The sequence below is a fragment of the Manis pentadactyla genome, chromosome 8 (genome assembly GCF_030020395.1).
Source record: "Manis pentadactyla isolate mManPen7 chromosome 8, mManPen7.hap1, whole genome shotgun sequence".
Classification (NCBI taxonomy): Eukaryota; Metazoa; Chordata; class Mammalia; order Pholidota; family Manidae; genus Manis; species Manis pentadactyla.
The window spans coordinates 85,235,666-85,255,869 of NC_080026.1; the positions used below are offsets into that span (position 1 = coordinate 85,235,666).

General features: G+C 32.8%; 1 protein-coding gene across 10 annotated transcripts in view; it reads right to left on the bottom strand.

Annotated features, from left to right (window-relative positions):
* The window catches only part of JMJD1C (jumonji domain containing 1C), a 388,314-nt gene that overhangs the window by 89,050 nt on the left and 279,060 nt on the right, over positions 1 to 20,204 (bottom strand). For 8 of the 10 annotated variants that reach the window (XM_057505900.1, XM_036895100.2, XM_057505904.1 and 5 more), the window contains one exon: positions 1,348 to 1,461. Coding sequence is in view for 3 of the 10 variants with exons in the window: in XM_036895099.2 (XP_036750994.2) it covers positions 1,348 to 1,461 (114 nt within the window). In the remaining 7 variants the exon portion in view is untranslated. Of the gene's footprint in view, positions 1 to 1,347; positions 1,462 to 5,520; positions 6,434 to 20,204 lie in introns of those variants that run through there. The other 2 variants (XM_036895102.2, XM_036895101.2) reach the window with 2 other exon arrangements.

The window sequence follows — 20,204 nt, forward strand, 5'->3', positions numbered from 1 at the left end:
AGAAAACAGTTAAGAGTTAGAAGTTCCCTTTGATGTTACCTGGATTCAAATAGTCCAGTTCCCACTAAAAGACTGTTAGAAATGAAAAAAGTCTTAATAAAGCCTATAATAAACTTAATGGTATTCACAATGAAAAACAAAACAAAATAAAACCCAAGGGAAAAACCTCTAACACCTCCACTATTAGACTGGGACTTGCTATGAATTTTTAGCTATAAATATTGTAAACAAAATGCAGAAACTTAATAGTTCAAAAACAAGGCCATCTGTTGAAATAAAAATAGTGAAAAGACAAAAGCACATCTATATAGTACTTTAAGATAGAAAATAACACTTAACTGAGGGAACTATCACTTCAATTTGGTAGCTCTAACAGAAGAAGCACATAACTACTCTAATTCCCTAAGTATTATAACTGCACACAAAACAAATCTCTGCTCATTAACTCAAGCTCTTATTTCCATGGAAACAATGTTTCTACATTTTATTTTGAGAAACGGTAACTATTCTGAAATGAAATAGTAATATGGACTTCAGCTCCATTTAACAAAAAAGTCAAACTAGTTCACTCATCCTTTCTTTCAATGCAATTATCTTAAATATTTAGGTGTAAAGAAACCTATAAAGAACCTATAAACAGACTTAATTCAGTCTAAAAATCCAAATATACGAAGAAAACAAACTTCTGTGCATTTTTATTTTTACCTTAAAAAATTAGCTGGTAGAATTCCTAGAAATTCAACAATTTTAAAAATAAAAAAATATAGCTTACTACTTTTGATCTGAGTTTCTTCACATGATTTAAATTTAAAAGCCTACTAGAAAATGTTTTTCCAGTTAAATGTATTTGTGTTTAAACTGCAACTGGGAACTAAAATTTAAGAACTACTCAATTAATGACAATCTGAAGGAAAATTCCCAATTAAGAAGAAAATGAACTACTATTATGCTAAATTGATATGTATGCATATAACAAACATTAATCTCACTTAATCAACATTAATTGACCTAATTCTTAACTTTTAGAGCTGGAGACAAAAGATAATTTATACTAACATTAACTAGTTATTTTCTAATAACGGACATTACTAATAATGTCAGGAACTTTATTTTCCTCTTTTGTGTATTCCCAGTGAAAGAATGCTTGCTGCCTGGCTTAACAGTAAGTTCTCATTACGTATTTATTAATTGGATACATGGATCATTTATCCTATAGTCTAAATTAATGAATGGATTGGGTTCCTTACACACATAGATGATAGCCGGAACTGAGTATTTAAAAGAATATCTGAGTATCAGTGAGTTTAATGAAAATTTAACGTGTAAAAGCAACCTTAAATTTCTTACCTGGTAGGGCTGAAAGGCACTATCTTCAGTTAAAAAATCCAGTTGTTTATCTATAAGGAATTCTACTGCAGTGATTGAATTGAGTATACTTTTTTCAACCAGGGGTTTGAAAATCTGGTAAAAGAAAAAAAAATTTCTAATGGTTATTTTCTGCGTTGTATCCTCAAAATGTGAAGTTTATATATAAATACAATGTATTAATGCCATTATCATTATGGTTTTAGGATACTAATTATTATTGGTTATCATAATACAATCTAACATTTTTATCCATACAATAGAATATCTTATATATTAAAGAGGAATTAAGTACATTGTTGTGCTGTTTGCAAAACTCATTAATGTAGCTCTTTACTAGCTGACTATATTGTAATCATTTTATATTTTATACTGTTAAGTAGCAGAGAACCATACTTTATATAAAGCAGTTTTTCCATGTTATTGAAAAGAGGAATTAAGTAGATTTTGAAGAATGATATGAAAAAAAATTCCAGTATATTAAGTCCCAGTTGTTTATTTTTTAAAAGGGATATAATCAAACATACACTTGCATAAAAATTTCTAAGATAAATTGCTTCTGAAAAACTAGAAAAGTTAATTAAGACCATATTTACACCACCTCTTTTTAAAAAAATTTTAAGTATTAAACTTTATAAAACCCAGTAGTATTAACGAGTTTTTGGTTTTTTTTCCTAGCTCATTTACATCAAGGATTTTAAATGATCAGGATGCATCTGGTCTTCTAACTCCACCCATGTACTACCCACCCCTGCCCCTGAACCAAGCACAAATAAAAATCCAGCTGCTTGTAAGAGCTGCATGGGGGAAGGGAACAGGAAAAGAAGAGGGAGATAAGAAATATTACACAAAACCCATCCTTCAGTATAGTCTCTCCAGATCTCCAATACTTAAAAAAAAAGTGGGGGGTGAAGAGGAGGGTTTCACAGTCAGTCATTTAGTAATTTTAAAGAAGACTCGCTCATTTTTTATGTAAAAGATTTTACTCAGATCTTGGAGTGGGGTGGGTGGGAGGGAGGTAGGCAGGAGAGGAAGAGGAAGGAAGGAAACAAAGGTAACATGTTTGCATTTTTAAGACTATCACACTCAGTTTCGAAATAGATGCAGCTTAAATAAAAAGGAAGTGTCATGTATCTATGGTACTGTTCTAAAAACTTCAAAATGAAAACAATTCCACCATCTTAAAACAGTGGCTTTACTGTAAAAGAATGTAAGTTTGGAAATTGGAATTAACAACCAACTTAGTTTCTAAATTACCTATTATCACATGAAGAGATCTTGCGACAAGGCCTCTTGTGACGGTCTGGATACAAACCAAAGCTTTTGGCACAGACAGTAAAAATACCCAGGAGATCCAAAGCCATTGTGTTTCCCCCTTCTCTTACTATGTCTTAGAAATCTAACATACCGCTAATCATAACTAATGAACACTCTGAGGGAAAACGTTTCAAGATCTTTAGTTCAGAGTGACTCCTAAAGAGTTAATTTCTATATTTAAGAAATTCCTCTTAAAGCTTTCAGTTGGATTCATTGAAGAGTATATTACACAGGGTTTCGAAAAAGCTAAAAACATGAGAATAAATGAGCATTTTAAACTTGCCTTATTTCTACATTACTGCACAATGAATTTGTAATTTCTTTCCTAAATTATAAAAAAAATTCCCTTACATCTCCATTAACTTAAGTATTTATTAGAAATACCTAAGCAGTTAAGATCCTTCCCCTGTCCCAGGACTAACCTTTTAAGTACTACATATGTACCAGAAGTATTTTACTTGGGTGAAAATCACTTTTTCAAAACAAGATGTTTCCCCATTACTTAGCTATACCTATGCTCCTATTGCCATCTAACATTTTCCACTTACTAACACTAAATTCCTAACACTGTTTCACCTAACAAGTGACTGAGGTTTGCAAGAAATCCAAGAGCATTCGTTACTTAAAAATCTACCAGTACGTGATTGACGTGAAATGCGTAACATTTCTTCATATTATTTTTTCCGTATTTTATCTTTTACTTGGTTGAAAACTAGAAAACACTGGCACCTTCTCAAGGGGATTTTTAATCTTTAAATTTCACCAAATGCTCTTTTCTTTTCAAACAGTATCATCTCAGGTGAACTTGTGAAGGTTAACAAAAAGGTCCACAAAAGGTATTATCTAAGTAGCTAAAAAAAAAAAAAATACAAAAAACAATTCAATTAAGTAGGATTTGAAAAAGAAGTAAACTCATGTGAGTGCCTCTTTCTTATGCAAATAATACAGGTGGTTTGCATTTCCTATGAGATCCAGTCATTTTATAATATGAAAAACATTCTTGTGAAGACAACCTCTCAGAACTATGCTTTAAGGTAGGTCAGAGTTCTAAGGGTAAATTTCAACAGGCCAACTTACCATAATTTAAATCACTCAGTTGGGGGGAAAAAGTTTAGTTTCTAGGCTAAAATAAAAAGTTTCTCACTTTAAGATACCTAACTGAAAGCCATTGCTAGAATTTAGCTACCAGAAATGTTAAGACTAGTTCCAAATAGTCTATTTCTGATATATTAATAGTTATAATCATGTAAAAATGGAGGTCAGAAGTATACCATGCTTCTTAAATAGCAAATAGGAAAGAGACTTCCAAATTTTAAAATGTGCAGTTGTATTTGAACTATAAATATGTTCTCACCAAGTGCCGATAAATATGCTTATAGTACTTGTTTAATGTTTCAATATATAATAAATGAGCAACTCTGAAAATGTGTGACTGTTTCTACTTTATGGAAAAATTAAAGACAACATGTATAACTTTACCTAAATACATCATGATTTTTTAATGTGGCAAATCAACGACGTAACCATTAATTTTTGTATCCAAATTGAACATATTTAAAAAGTATTTTAGTTTAAAAAATGTTTTAAAAAGAAGTATTTAAAAATAAATGGATCCTACAGTTTTTATGATGAATCTGTAGTAAATATTTCATGGGTCTAGGTGCACTGGAATGTAAAGAAACTAGAACTCATGCATAACTAATTCAAGACTAAAGATATATTATTCTATGAGGAACTTCCACAGCCTAAGGGGAAGCAATGAGCCACCATCTGACGAAAGACACAGTAGAATATGGCCATAATCACAAAAAGACTATTATTCCAATGCTGAAAAAAATCTCTGAAAATCCAAATGAAAATTATTATTTAAAATAAAATATTCATAGTTGAAACAAAATACTTTTTCAATTTTGTTAATGGATCAGGAGTTCTTTTAAGGTCCTTTGTGTTAGCCATACTTTAAAAATAGTCTAAAGCCAAAATAAATACTTAGTTGAGAGCCTGCATTTCTAGTAAGGCCTACCACGCTATAGGAAGAATGCTTAGAACAACTGTATCCTGTTTGGGGCTCCATGCTGCACCACATTCCATTCACATGAGGAAGAGGCAAACAGATGAGTCCTTCTTGAAAAAAATTTTTTAAATAAATCAGCTACAGCTTTCAAACATAACTCAGCTGCTCAAACAAACCCATGTTAAAGCTCACCATTTAATTTATCTGGAAAATCATAGAGTTTATGTCTGAAGTCTGAGTTTCTAACAACGTCAGTTTAACATTTAACAATTCCCTTTCCAAGTAAAAAAAAAAAAATCAGGCTCATCAACTCCAAAAATTTGATATAAATCTCACTAAAAGAAAATACTGAAGCAGAAAACTAAGTAGTATTTTAGAAGTCAAGGTTTAGTCTATTAAAAAAAAAAAAAAAAAGACTGGAGTGCCCTGAAAGAACAAAGTCCAAATTCCCACCCAAGCAGGTCTACTGAAAAACACGGTACTGTTAGAAAACAAGCTGGGGGTGGGGACGGGAATAATCCACACGAAACAACCTCACAAAACAAGTACCTCCACTTCCCTTAAAACACTGTATTCTTAAAAACCCTGATCTGAAACAATTCTGCTGTAATACTTTAAACAATTAAACTTTACTTTTTAATCTTTTTAGTGTTAAAAATTACTACATAAACAATAAATCTTTCTAAAAAAGTACAATGAAATTTCTTAAAACTAAGAACATTAAGGCTGTATATATAAAAGGCAGTGACCTTAATTCCTAAGGCTGAGAAGCAAAACCAAATGTAAATTAAGACAAAAGAAAAAGGAAGCAGAAAAATACAAACCGTACTCTGCTCTTTACAATTTTAAAGTATCTTTAAATCTCCGAAATCCACGACAGGTCTTTAAAGGTCAAGAAGTATCGCTGACATTCCCATTTTGTTCTTGAGCAGTATTTTTTATTTAGCCTAAATACTTTAGTCTTCAAAAATCACAGGCAAATGGCTCTCATTTCTGAGCTCTCTTGCAGCGTCGTCATTGTATAGGAAGAAAAGCCAAGACCACAAAACGAAGCAGAGGCTGTAACCTAACAAGTCTCCAACAAGCAAATGACGATTTTCTGTCTGCTCTGGCTCAGCCCTGGCAGTGAGGAGGATTACAACTCGCTCTTTGTCATCAGCACTCTGGTGTTAACGGCTAAGAAATCCTGCAGCTGAAGCACTACTGCATCCTCCGATTTGGGTCAGGATAATTTCTCCCGAGGTCGCTTACATAACCAGTAAGATACTCCAAATAGAGAGAACAGCCATCCATCAGCTAGAGAAAGCCTTTCCCACTGTACTCTGCGTGGAAACACACTGCAGTAGCTTCCAACAGTGCAGACACCCAAATGAGAAAGACTACTTGGCTTAGGGCACACTGAGAGAAGGGAAGAGGCGGTGCTCTGTAAACTGTAACTAATCCCCCGTCACAGGTGCTGATGGAGTCACTTCCAGCACGAGTCACATTACTGGTGATTACTCATTTGGCTGCGGCCATAGACTGGCTCATAATTTTAACAACAGACAAAGACAGACTAGTGGTGAGACTGAGAGCTCAAGTTTACCATCTTCTTCGTAAAGCAAATGCAAATACAAAGTTTTTGCTTACCAGATTTTACCAAGGTGAGAAAGTGCGGAAAACTAATATGTAAATCTCTCTCCAGTTGGCAAAAATGAAGCATAACTTTAAACCATTAAAAATACTTTCAGTGTGTCGTCAAGTAAAGTATATATTTTTAGTTTAATCATTTGTCCTTAACAAATACCAGTATAAAAAACCTCAGGGTGAAAAAGTTTAAAACATTTTTAGATTAACAGTCTTACTGAAATCAAATGACATAACTAACAACTTAAGAGGCACTTTACTCAAATGAAAAACAAAATAATAATCCTTATATTGGCAGATTTAAAAAAATGCTTCTGAAACATTTTTATTTTTTATAAAAACAACATAATCTAGACAGTTCATTTAAAAAACCTATCATTTGAAAGCATAAAATATATTTTTCTGATGTGTTGTCTAATACTCTTATTTCTGTAATTGTAGTTATATCGTCCAATATAGTAGTCACAAGGCTACTGAGCACATGAAATGTGATTAGTCTGAATTGAGATGTGTGCTGCATGTATAACACATTGAATATGAAAAAAGGATGTGAAATACCTGTAAGTGCAAGAAAACATTCACTTATTTCTCGATGATGTATATAAATGGTCTTTTATTATAAATTTGTCCCATTTGAGATACCAATTTCAGTAAATCTACATATACATATTTTTTTTGAAATAATACATACAAAACCAGTATGATGAATCATGTTAAGGGAAAAATTTCCAGTCACCAACCAATGCTCTGTCTCTCATACCTACTCACAATGTTACCAGTTTCGTTTCACAGGAAACATCAGGTTTATTACTAAAAAGAAGATGTTTTAAATTTAGTATATGACAGACTTGCACTTCTAAAAATCTCAATCCTTTTTTGTTTTATGAAGGGTAATGACTATTCTAAGAATATCTGTAAAATATAGCTTTAGAACATATTTGATAGTACTAAAATATTTGATAATACTAAAATATAACTTTAAAGCAAAGTATTTTTAATAATGAGTAAACCAAATATTAAATGATATACAACATCCCAATAATTCATTCATATTCACTTAAGACATGAATATAAACATATACAGAAACAGAAGAATTCACAATGTTATAAGTTACCAAACACACAACTGGACAAACATGGCAGTCTTATTCTTAGCCCAAAACAACAAAGAAACATCAAATGCTTGATGCATATATCATTACACTGTCAAATTTTAAATACATGTCATACTACAGTCCTACAATTTACTTAACATTAGAGAATTAACTTAATATTTCACAGGATTTATCCTACAATCTCACATAAATTCAGGTTTGACCATATATATTAACTTAAAAACAGCTGTCTCTGTTCCTCAAGTACTATCAAGTCCCCTACAGAATCAAACAGCATAGAACTACGTTTAGCTAACAATCCAATTGTCACAATATTTATATTCCTAGTGAAAAAGAATGTAATTTTATAAAATTATTCTGGTATTCTGGTAAAATTTACTCTGGTGAATTTCTAACACAAAAATGAAGTAACAATATTGAGAAAACACATGGTAGCAAGCTTAAATTGCTGTTTTTAACCTCAAGTCTCCTTAATTCTCTTATGTTCTTACAGCTCATTAGGGATCATAGAGACCACCTTTCAGACAGTGAAAAGCACCAATTTGAGGAGAGCAGCATTTTAGTCTTTTAAATTGGTTGTCCTTATAGCTTAGACCTTCCTTAATGGATTAAGGAAGGAAGTTGAAGAGTTACTGTTAATTTTTCTTTTCTTTCTTTTTTTCTCTGTTGCAGTGGGGAGGTAGGGATAAAAGGTCTTTTCTGGCAGCTGAACTAGGCTAGAGGAAGAGGAAACTACTCCAGTTACTGCCCACAAATACACATCTCTGACTTCCTTCCTTTTTAACTGGTTTCTAGGTTACAAGCTGAATAAATCAACAGAGGTGAGAAAGTAAACAGAGGCTAAAAGGAAGGCAACACTATATGGCTATCTGAAAAAAATGTGTTACTTCCAATAATGTAAGAACCTTACACAAGCAATTCAGAGTTAATATGAGCATTTTGGTTCCATTTACCTTGAGCCATGAAGACATAAACCCCTCATCTTTATAGACATGGAAAACTAAGGAAACAAGTGTGTTCCTCCAGGTGTACAGACTTAACAAAAAAACAAAAGCCTTTAAGTTCAATGGCCTAGCATTGTAAATATTTTTATAGACATAAGGGTAGAAAAAGAAGATGAACAATAATAGTTGAAAGGATTTCAACTTTGTATGGCCTAATATGAAGGTTAATTAGATAAAGGAAAATATTTTTCAATATGCCATCTTATAAATCTATGAAAATATATAATCAAATGTGTAACTCCTGCACCATGGTAATGTCTAAAGGATTAAACTCTTCATATAAACCCATAAAGATCTTCAAGGCACTGCAAAGGTTGTGTAGCAGTTTTGTACTTTCAATAGAGTATTAGTTCTATAAGGATTTTCAGATGAAATGGACATATCATACTAAGTTTTTAAACTTTCTTCACTCCTTCAAGCAGGCAGCACATTCATTCAACCAATATATATGGGATGTCTTTTATGTGCCAACCACCCAGCTTGACCTTGAGAACACAATGGTGTGGAAAAGACAACCAAATTCCTATTCTAGCCTACTTTACAGATTTTTAGAAGGAAAGAGAAAAGAGACAGTAATTGAGTGATTATAGAAAAAAAAAAACTCCAAAAAATTAGTGCTCCTCTCCCTCCCTCCCTTCTTCACTATATCCTGCCCCAACTCATGAGGAGTACAACAGAAAGGGCCCACTTCTTAAAGTTGTAGATTTCATTTCATAGTTTTTAACAGCATATAGTTGAGCTAAGAAAAATCACTATTGAAAATATTAAAACATAAAAACATTCTACACAAATAGTCTATTTTTCAATAAGCATCATGGCTGAATTTAGTGTTTTGTCTTTTGTTTTTTTCCTTTCAGACTTTCTGGATACTAATAAGGCCCATACTCTAACTTTAGAGTAAGTTCTTAGGGTCTGTTATCTCTATGACTTCTCTTTCAGTATTTCCCTGTTCAGATAGTCCCCCTTCCTCCCAATATTATGAGGTTTCAGTTACTTTTCTTTCTCTACAACTTCAAGGTATGTGCCATTAAGATAACCAGTTGTTCTTTTCACAAATAAATAATTCCCAACTATCTTTTAAGACCTGAACTTTTACCTTCTTTTAGCCTGTATTTTGTACTCTTACTAGAACATAGTCATATTTATATCCTGTTACCACATAAAGCCAAATATAGAATTAAATGTTTAACTATCTTTCATAAGTTATTTGCACTTCTTTGAAAACCACTAGTACTATTACATCAGGATACCTTGAAATTCATTAATACAGTGATTACGCTTGATTATTTGTTTCCCTTGCTTCTTTATATAATACTCTGAATAGTTGGTATTTTCCTTTCATATGAATAAAACAGTCATCAATGGATAGTTTAGAAAGTTCCAAATAGTATCACATAAGTATGGGCATTCAGTTTAAGGTAAAGGTGGATTTTTCAAATCAGATGGGGGGAAAAATGAGAAAACTAAATGAAAGAAAAACAGTCTGTTAAAAATGGAAAATGGAACTTTACAGATTAATAATCTCATTTTTACAAATGAAGAAATGGACACTCCAAGAAATTAAGTGACTTTTGTCAAAATCTTGTTTATAGAAGCCCTAGAAGTAGTCTCAATATCTTTAATTTAATTCATAGCTGAATAATATACATTCTAAGATGGCATTAAAGAACTATATTGTTTTTATGCTTACTGGCATGAAGCAGCAGAGAGCAAAGTGTTTTGCCATCTACTGAATAAAATGGAGAAAAATGAAACCAGTCTAGAAGAAAATGCAAAATCATATACTATTGAGAAAAAGAGGTAGAACATAATAAATTTTTATACTCTCAATATGCTTCACTGACACTTCTGTCACCTTTCAGAGAAATAAACAGGATTAGGAAAAGAAAGCAAATCATCATAAAGGAGTTTTTAAAGCTATGTTCAGAAAAAGATAACTTGGGAAGATGATACTAATAGTTAAAAGAAAAGGAAACTTTAATTCCTACTTTGGTACTATTTATGTATGTCAAGAAAAAAATTTTAATATTCCAAGTGTACACTAAAGAGTAAAATAATCTAAATTTTAAAAAAAGCTTTGTTTTAAGAAACAGAATTAGTTTTCCTTATAAATAATATATTACATTAGAGATAATTTGGGAAAACAAATGGGTAAAAGAGATCCTACACTGTTCACCATGATCTCAGCCAGTTAACCATGTAATTGAACTTTCACAAATATATTTGTTACCAAGTTTCAAGAAACATACAATTAATAAGCTGCTTATTTTATTTAGTACCCTTTTCTTGTTATTACACTGGATATCATTTTAAATAGCTACCAAAATACTTAAATCAAAGTAAATGAGCCTTAAGTGTTACTCTGCATTCTCTTCGTTCTGATTAGACCTTTTCAATTTTCTACTATCACAAAAAATGATAGGAACATCTTCATGCCTAAAATCAATCCAAGTTTATATGGGGTCAAATAAATTACATGTTAGAATATTAATTTGATACATACAAACTCAGAGCCATTACTGGTAGTCTTTGAAATGATGATAATCAAGATATTAGAGATAGGTATCTATCAATATTTATAAAGGAGGAAAGGGACAATTTAGAAATAAACTACATGCTAATGAACTCGAAGTACATCAAAATTCTGAGATGGATAATTAGAATTATAAAAAGAAAAACGGTTCCTAAGAGCCAAATATATTCCTTGAGAGTAATTTCTCTTTTTAAAAACAAAGGTTACTTTTATGAAGACACTTTCCTATCTGCAATAGAAAAATCAATGAAATATGAACTGGATGACATTTCTTGATATTTTGTAACTGGTTAAAGAATAATGGAATAATAGTACTGTTTTTATCCTGTAACATGTTATCACTTCATCTTTGGTCTTACCATCATGTGAAGGCTACCTTTATTTGCAAATTAGCAAGTGACGAAATGATTACAAAAATAAAATTAAGACCTAGATTTTAAAATTATCAAGAAAAGTTGGAATAAGCATTAATCCCCAAACTTAATAATAAAAAGTTTAGGTCCTATTTTTTAGTTAAAAAAAAAATCAACTATGTAAGAAGAATGTAAGGGAGATCTAGTTTCCTAGAAATTGATATGAAGGAGTCCTGGAGATTTCACCACGCAAAGTCAATCCAGGTTTCTCTATTTAAAAACAGTGGTATACAAATCAAATATTGAAACAAAATACCAAGACCAAGGGAGGTAATAGTCCCTTTATATTTTGTATTGGTCATACCTCTCTGAATATATTGTTCAATTTGGGGTATCCAATATTAGAGAAGCAATTACAAACTGAGATGTGTCAGAGACTTTTAAAAATAATGAATTATTAGGATTATTTGAAGTGATGGAGAATCTCTTGCCTGAATAAGAGAAGGATAAATGATAATTATGTAGAGTCATTTAACAGGTCAGATGATTTGGAAAGGAAGAACCTTAAAAGTAAAACTTCCAGGCAGGCTAATTCTAACTCAGCACAAAGAATGAAGAAAATTTCTAATAATTAAACACTACCAAACCAAAGCAGACTTACTCCTAAGTAGTTAGGTTTCAGTAACTAGAGGTTAATTAAGAATCTGAATGAAAATTAAACCTGACAAGTCTGTCATTGAAGGATCCCATTTCTGGCTTTGGCAAGAATTATTTATAAAATATATTAAAGATTCTTTGCTATTCTAATATTATCTTCTTTAAGCCACTTTATGTTTAAAAGCAAGTGAATATAAGCAAGATTAAAACAAACTTTTCATAAACACTGCTACTACTTTTGCATATATGAAAGCATAAAAGGAGTACTGATCAATGTTTATTATTATTTGCTTAAGGTGGAAGAATTAGAAGTAAAATATAACATCTCCTGTTTCAGAATAAATTAAGTTAACCAACACTTGTTCTGCCTGGCAGAAATAAAACTACATGGTAGACTTCTGTGGCATGGGGTTTCTGTAATCCACAGATCCTTTATTATTTATGATGAAAAACCAAATATAATTTTGTGGAAATAAGAAACATTACAAAATTAAATCAACCTAACCATAAATGCAAAGCATGTGTTAAAATGGTAATAAGCACAAAATCACAAAAGAAATTCAAAGTTAAGCTAAAATAAAATGTCTTACAGTCTTGAGTCTTGTCAAGCATGCTATCCTCAGTGAGTACAGTAGATACATGCCTTTATGTTTGTATGTGATGGGATTTCCTGGCCTCTTGTTCTAAACTAACTTTAAAATATTTGTTCCATTTTTTTCTTAACCATTTCACTGTTTGTATTGTGGAAACTTGAATAAGGTATCTATTTCTTTACTGGTTTTGTTCATTTTCATCTGACAAACATCTGTTTCTTGTGCAGAACAAGTCAACAAAGCTGTACAATCATTTCCCCATTACCTCGTTTGTCAAAACTCTGGTGATGTCAGCAACAGTCTGGAAACTGAATTTTTCAACTAACAAGGGGGATTCACAATTTCCATTAAGTATAATACAGTAGCTATTTTCGGTTATTTTAAAAAATAAATACATTTTAGGTGATAATGATAATCTATGTTAGATAATATTTGGATTCAAAATATGGTAAGGTAATAACAAAGTTATCAAGATTTCAATCATATTTCTTCAGCTATATAAAATGGAAGAGAGAACTTTACATAAAGATTTTGGCAGTAAAGTGCTTTTTTCAATTACTAAGAAATTATGATTCATTTAAAATTAACTTTGCTATGTGTCTAGTATGTTTTAGGTCAATTGAAAATTATATTGCAAAAAACTACAGAGAAAATGCATTCCCATAATTTAATTTCAGGTCACCAACCACTAATATAATTTTGACATACTTCCTTTAAACAAAGTCCCTCCCCTCTAAGCTCTACCTTTTCCTAATTCAGATCACTTCCCTTTTCCTGAGGACATCTCCCTCTAAAAGGATGAGAGAACAAAAGCCCCAAGGCTAGCTAGGAAAGGAAACCGCTGAGGCCCACTAATGATGCCCAGAAGCCTTGCTTAAGTTTACTTCTGTAGAGAGAGGAAACTTTCACAATTGGACTCTCCATGGATAATGAAGATTCCTTCCAGGTCTCAGTTTCCTTCAAAATTTCAGACAGCCTGTAAGCAGTGTGGGCAAATAAACTTCTTTGGGACTCCTGTGGATTTAGTAGTGTTTTATAGCTTTTGAAACAGTTGCTTTTTCTTTGGGATCTGAAAGCTTCCCTGTATTGACCACCTGACCATCAACTTTAGGAGCGTTTTAAAATAGAGTAAGTTTTCCTAATTTCAGGAATCCTTACAGATAATATTTCCCGTCTCCTGTCACATTTAAGTAACTACATTTTATGTTTTAACGTTGAGCTGTATTCTACTTGGCCTTGGAGAATGTAAACATACTTAAAAATATTATTATTTAATAAAAAAAATTAAAGCACTTATGGAACTATGTATGCATTTTTCTACTGATAGGAAGAAAAGCTACATAGTAGAGCAATTATTTATGACACCAGTTTATCAATGGGTTAACTAAAAATGCTTATGTACTTTAAATTGCTGCTTCCTTTATCAGGAAGGAGGGAGTTTTCTTTATTGTTCTCTTAGATAGTAAACTTGATTGAGCTTTGTTATGTTACATTTTGTTTATTACTATATTAATTGGTGAAGAATCCTGAAAGGTATACTTTGCTTCCAGAGCTTGATGCTGAAAGCACAGAGTGGTGTCAGCCAAATACTAATATAGTGGTTTTCAAAGAGTACCCCCTGTCCAGCAGCTGATACCAGCAGTACCAAGTTGCTAGTTAAAAATGCAAATTGTCAGGCTCTACCACAGACTACCCAATTAGAAATTCTAAGGCTATCAATCTGTGTTTTAACAAGTCCTTGGGTAATTCTGAAGTACTGTAAACGTTGAGAACCAGTAAGGAACAGCAAGTGCTCTTAACCTTTTTGGGGTCGAAGAACTTTCAAAGTTTGATGAAAACTATAGTTCCCTTAGAAACATGACACACACAGTTTTGTACTACAATTTCAGGGGTTTCCAAGATCATCTGGAGAACATTCTGAGAATGTGTATTTTTCACCTTTAATCCTGATGATCTACTGAATCAAAAACTGAGGACTGAGCACTATATAGTAAAAATTTTTTAAACTGCACTTTTAAGTATTTTCCCTGCTGTCTCAACATCCCCATAAACAGTACATAAGCACCCTGCCTAGGTGACCCCTGCCACACATCCCCCTTCCTGTCCTCTGTTGACCATGACCTAGTAACATTCAAATGCACCATGAAATCTGCTTGCTCCTTTTCTTGTATTCCCCAACCTGACCCCCAAGAAAGGCGCTAGCCCACAGGTCTTTGTGCTCTCTCTCGGCTCTCCACGTGCTTGGTTGAGCCTGCTCCCCTGTGCCACGCAGAGACTTTATCTCATGCACTGACTTTATCTTGCTAGGATCTATGGATATAATAAACTTGGTTCTCCTGTGCCTCTCCTGTTTCTCCTCTTGTGGTTGCACCTGACTGACCATCACATAAAAGAACACAGAACAGGCCCAGGAATCCTTAGTTTTAAAATGCTAAGTTAAATCTGAAATTCAGTCAGCTTTGGAACCATTATTTCAGGGAACCATGAATCTTGGATGAGACTTCACCTTTGGAAAAACGGCCTAGAGTGAGTATAAGATCAGAACAGAGTGCTCCTGTCCAGGTGTTAGATCAGTCTCCTTGTCACTTTGCTACCTAACCTATTTTCTCAGAAGTGCAGCAATAGCTTACATTGGAAAGCTGCTCATTCTCAAGGTGGGGCTATCTGAACCATGTAGGCCTCAATTTCATATACCAGGTTTTCAAATTCAAATAACCTAGGGCTAGTAGAGGATAAACTCTTTGGTATTATGCAGAGAGATACCTATTTAGAAATGATTTGGCATCTTAAAAATATCAAGCAGCTAAAACAACAGGCTCAGAAAGTGGCAATGATGCTTCTCTAGATTAACTGGTAACAGAGACCACCCAAATACTATATATATATTAAATATATATGATATATTTAATACATACATATAAACAGTAAATATATATATATAAATATATATATAATAAAAATAATATAATAACAAATGTAGTTTCCCCTTGATGTTTAAAAAAGAAGAATTAAGATTCCAATCATCATTATTCCCTGCTTTCTACTCACAGTAGGAGCAACAAGGAGGTAGTTCCACAAGAGAAGACATAAAGAACCAGAAGTATAGTTAATAATTCAAAAAAAGATTTCAAAGCTCATTAAAATTGCCTGTGAAACAGCAAAAGAAGTTTCCTAGATCACATGAACCATGAACCCATTATGAGCTGGCTCAAGATTATAACCAAGGAAGTGAAGGCCCAAAATTAGACCACAGAATTTTTCTATCACGCATGATCAGCTGTAGCAATGAGGGGTGGTGGTCATGGGAATTAAAGGTTAGGTGTCCTATCTTGACATCTAGAAAGTACACATGAAGTTATAATTTAAGGTGCTCATCTTTGGAAAAATACAAATTACTCATTTTGAAATATAAAGCATAAAAGATTAACTAGTAGGAAATCTAGCTCTCAAAGAAAATGTTTTGGTAACTACAAGTTCACAACAATTAATTATTAGTTGGAAAACATTTATGAAGTACCTATAAAGTGCTACCAACCTACTGTGCATGGTATTATACATAGGAAGTTAAGATTTACAAACATTCTATTTCCTCTGGAATCTAGCTAAATAACAATTGAAGTGTACAATGAAATTTAACAAGAGCAAAAGTCTGTAGTTGAGGTTCTAAAAAGCTATTACTTAAGCATGGTGCAATACACACTTCAACCCATCCCTCAAAGGCACACATCACTATAATATGTGATAAAACTTGCTTAGTAGCTTTTGATATAAAAAAGGATTGGGAAGTTTTATTCATTCTACAAATATTCACTACTTGGAACATCTACAATCTGTTAAGCATTGTCCCAGAAATTTCTGGATGATACAAAGATGAGGCTACACAGAAACTGAGTATAAGGAAAGAATGCACTGTGGTATGAATGCTAAAAAGGTTATTTTAGACTATTACAAATACGTTAACAGTCCCAATATATTGAGATCACTTCAAATGAAGAGTAGACATCCCACTCAGAAACACAGACTTTGGAATATAAAAAACAAAACAGGTCATCGGGATAGTGAAGGTTTCTCTATAATTAGTCATGTTAGGACTGGTTAAAGGTACTGAGAATGTTTAGCCTAAGGTCTTTATTATACTTCAATATACAGGAAAAACTGCATATATCTTGTTCTAGAGGACAGGATCTCAATCTGGGTTTAAAAAAAAAAAACATTCAGGGAGTCCAGAAAGTCCTTGAAATTATTTGTAAAGATTTGTGTTTATCTGCATTCCTTTCCTGGAGAAAGGGTTATTGATAGCTTCTCAGATTTTCAAAGGGATCCATGACTTAAAGAGTTAAGAAATGGTGCATAGAAAAAAAAGACAAACATACGGAATTTATATATAGCCAGATTTTGGTTCAATGTTAGGAAAAGCTTTATAACAATTTTGTCTGCCTGATAATGAGATGGGAAACCTTATAAAGTAACATCTCAGAAAAGAAGCATTCACACAAAGAGTATTTATTTATAGAGGATACCAGGATGTGAGGAGTTGCAGGTACACTTTGAAATCTGTCAAGTCTTTGATTTGAAAAGATATTTGCTTTGACATTTTAAGTTATATTAAACAATAAGAGTTTTCAATGTATCTCAAGACAATTATTAGAGGCTAAAATTGTTATATAAGAGTTTTATTTATGAGTTGGAAAAAAATAATAAGCAGGATATACATAGTAAATACACATTTATTGTAATTTTGGATATCAAATTCTGTCCTAGATTACAAGAAAAACAAATGTGATGGATGAAACTCATTAGATATGGTTAATATAGATAGCAAGCATCCTGTGTGGTATATTAGACACACAAAAGAATAACAGGGAACGCACAGAGAAAACATGGAAACATCAAGTAAATCTCTTTGATTCATTCAGCTCAGATCATGTCACCTACTTACTTTATCAACTACAGAAGCTTATCAAAACATCACTCCTAAAATTGTCATTTACTGGTGATACCCATTATTGCCTCATGTGTCCCTGGCTAAAAATGTATAAGATGAAAGGCATGGCTGCTCAGCAAGTCGTTCATGAGTTTTATTTGTAGCCAGCAAAAATAAACATATATTGAGTCAGTCCAACAAGACGATATAGCCATTATAAATATATATACACCCAACACAGGAGTACCTACATATGCAAAACAAATACTAAAAGAATTAAAGGAGGAAATAGAATGCAATGCATTCATTTTAGGAGACTTCAACATACCACTCACTCCAAAGGACAGATCAACCAGACAGAAAATAAGTAAGGACACAGAGGCACTGAACAACACACTAGAACAGATGGACCTAACAGACATCTACAGAATTCTACACCCAAAAGCAGCAGAATACACATTCTTCTCAAATGTACATCGAACATTTTTCAGAAGAGACCACATACTAGGCCACAAAAAGAGCCTCAGTAAATTCAAAAAGATTAAAATTTTAACAGCCAACTTCGCAAACCAAAGAGGTATAAAACTAGAAATAAAATGTACAAAGAAAACAAAAAGGCTCAAAACACATGGAGGCTTAACAAGATACTCCTAAGTAATCAATGGATCAATGAACACATTAAAACAGAGATTAAGCAATATATGCAGACAAATGATGACAACAGCACAATGCCCCAACTTCTCTGGGATGCAGCGAAGGCAGTTCTAAGAGGAAAGTATATAGCAATCCAGGCCTATATAAAAAAGGAAGAACAATCCCAAAATGAAAAGTCTAAAGTCACAATTATTGAAACTGGAAAAAGAAGAACAAATGAGGACCAAAGTCAGGAGAAGGAGGGACCTAATAAAGATCAGAGAAGAAATAAATAAAATTGAGAAGAATAAAAAAACAGAAAAAAATCAATGAAACCAAGAGCTGGTTCCTTGAGAAAATAAACAAAATACATAAACCCCTAGCCAGGCTTAAGAGAAAAACAGAATCTACACACATAAACAGAATCAGAAATGAGAAAGGAAAAATCATGACAGATACCACAGAAATACAAAGAATTATTAGAGAATACTATGAAAATCTATATGCTAATAAGATGGATAACCTAGAAGAAATGGACAACTTTCTAGAAAAATACAACCTTCCAAGACTGACCAAGAAAGAAACAGAAAATCTAAACAGACCAATTACCAGGAAGGAAATTGAATTGGTAACCAAAAAACTACCCAACGACAAAATCCCCGAGACAGACGGATTCATCACTGAATTTTATCAGACATATAGAGAAGACATAATACCCATTCTCCTTAAAGTTTTCCAAAAAATAGAAGAGAAGGGAAACTTCCAAATTCATTCTATGAAGGCAGCATCACTCGAATACCAAAACCAGGCAAAGACACCACTAAAAAAGAAAATTATAGGCAAATATTCCTGATGAACATAGATGCAAAAATACTCAACAAAATATTAGCAAACCGAATTCAAAAATACATCAAGAGGATCATAGCCTATGATCAAGTGGGATTCATCTCAGGGATGCAAGGATGGTACAACATTCAAAAATCCATCAACATCATCCACCACATCAACAAAAAGAAGGAAAAAAACCACATGATCATCTCCATAGATGGGGAAAAAGCATTTGACAAAAATTCAACATCCATTCATGATAAAACTCTCAATAAAATGCATATAGAGGGCAAGTACCTAAACATAATAAAGGCCATATATAACAAACCCACAGCCAACATCATACTTAACAGCAAGAAGTTGAAAGCTTTTCACCTAAGATTGCGATCAAGAAAGGGATGCCCACTCTCCTGCTTTTATTCATTATAGTACTGCAGGTCCTAGTCATGGAAATGAGACAAAACAAAGAAACACAAGGCATCCACATTGGTAAGGAAGAAGTCAAACTGTCACTATTTGCAGATGACATGATATTGTACATAAAAAATGCTAAAGACTCCACTTCAAAACTACTAGAACTAATGTCTGAATTCAGCAAAGTTGCAGGATACAAAATTAATACACAGAAATCTGTTGTTTTCCTATACACTAACGATGAACTAGCAGAAAGAGAAATCAGGAAAACAATTCCATTCATGATTGGACCAAAAAGAATAAAATACCTGAGAATAAACCTAACCAAGGAAGTGAAAGAACTATACCCTGAAAACTACAAGACACTCTTAAGAGAAACTAAAAAGGACTCTTAACAAATGGAAACTCATCCCATGCTCTTTCTTGGGTAGGAAGAATTAATATTGTCAAAATGGCCATCCTGCCTGAAGCAATCTACAGATTCAATGCAATCCCTATAAAAATACCAACAGCATTGTTCAATGAACTGAAACAAATAGTTTCAGAATTCATATGGAACCGCAAAAGACCCTGAATACCCAAAGCAATCCTGAGAAGAATGAATAAAGCTGGGGAGATTATGCTCCCCGACTTCAAGCTCTACTACAAAGCCACAGTAATCAAGGCAATATGGTACTGGCACAAGAACAGACCCATAGACCAATGGAACAGATTACAGAGTCCAGATATTAATCCAAGCATATATGGTCAATTAATATATGATAAAGGAGCCATGGGTATACAATGGGGAAATGACAGCCTCTTCAACAGCTGGTGTTGGCAAAACTG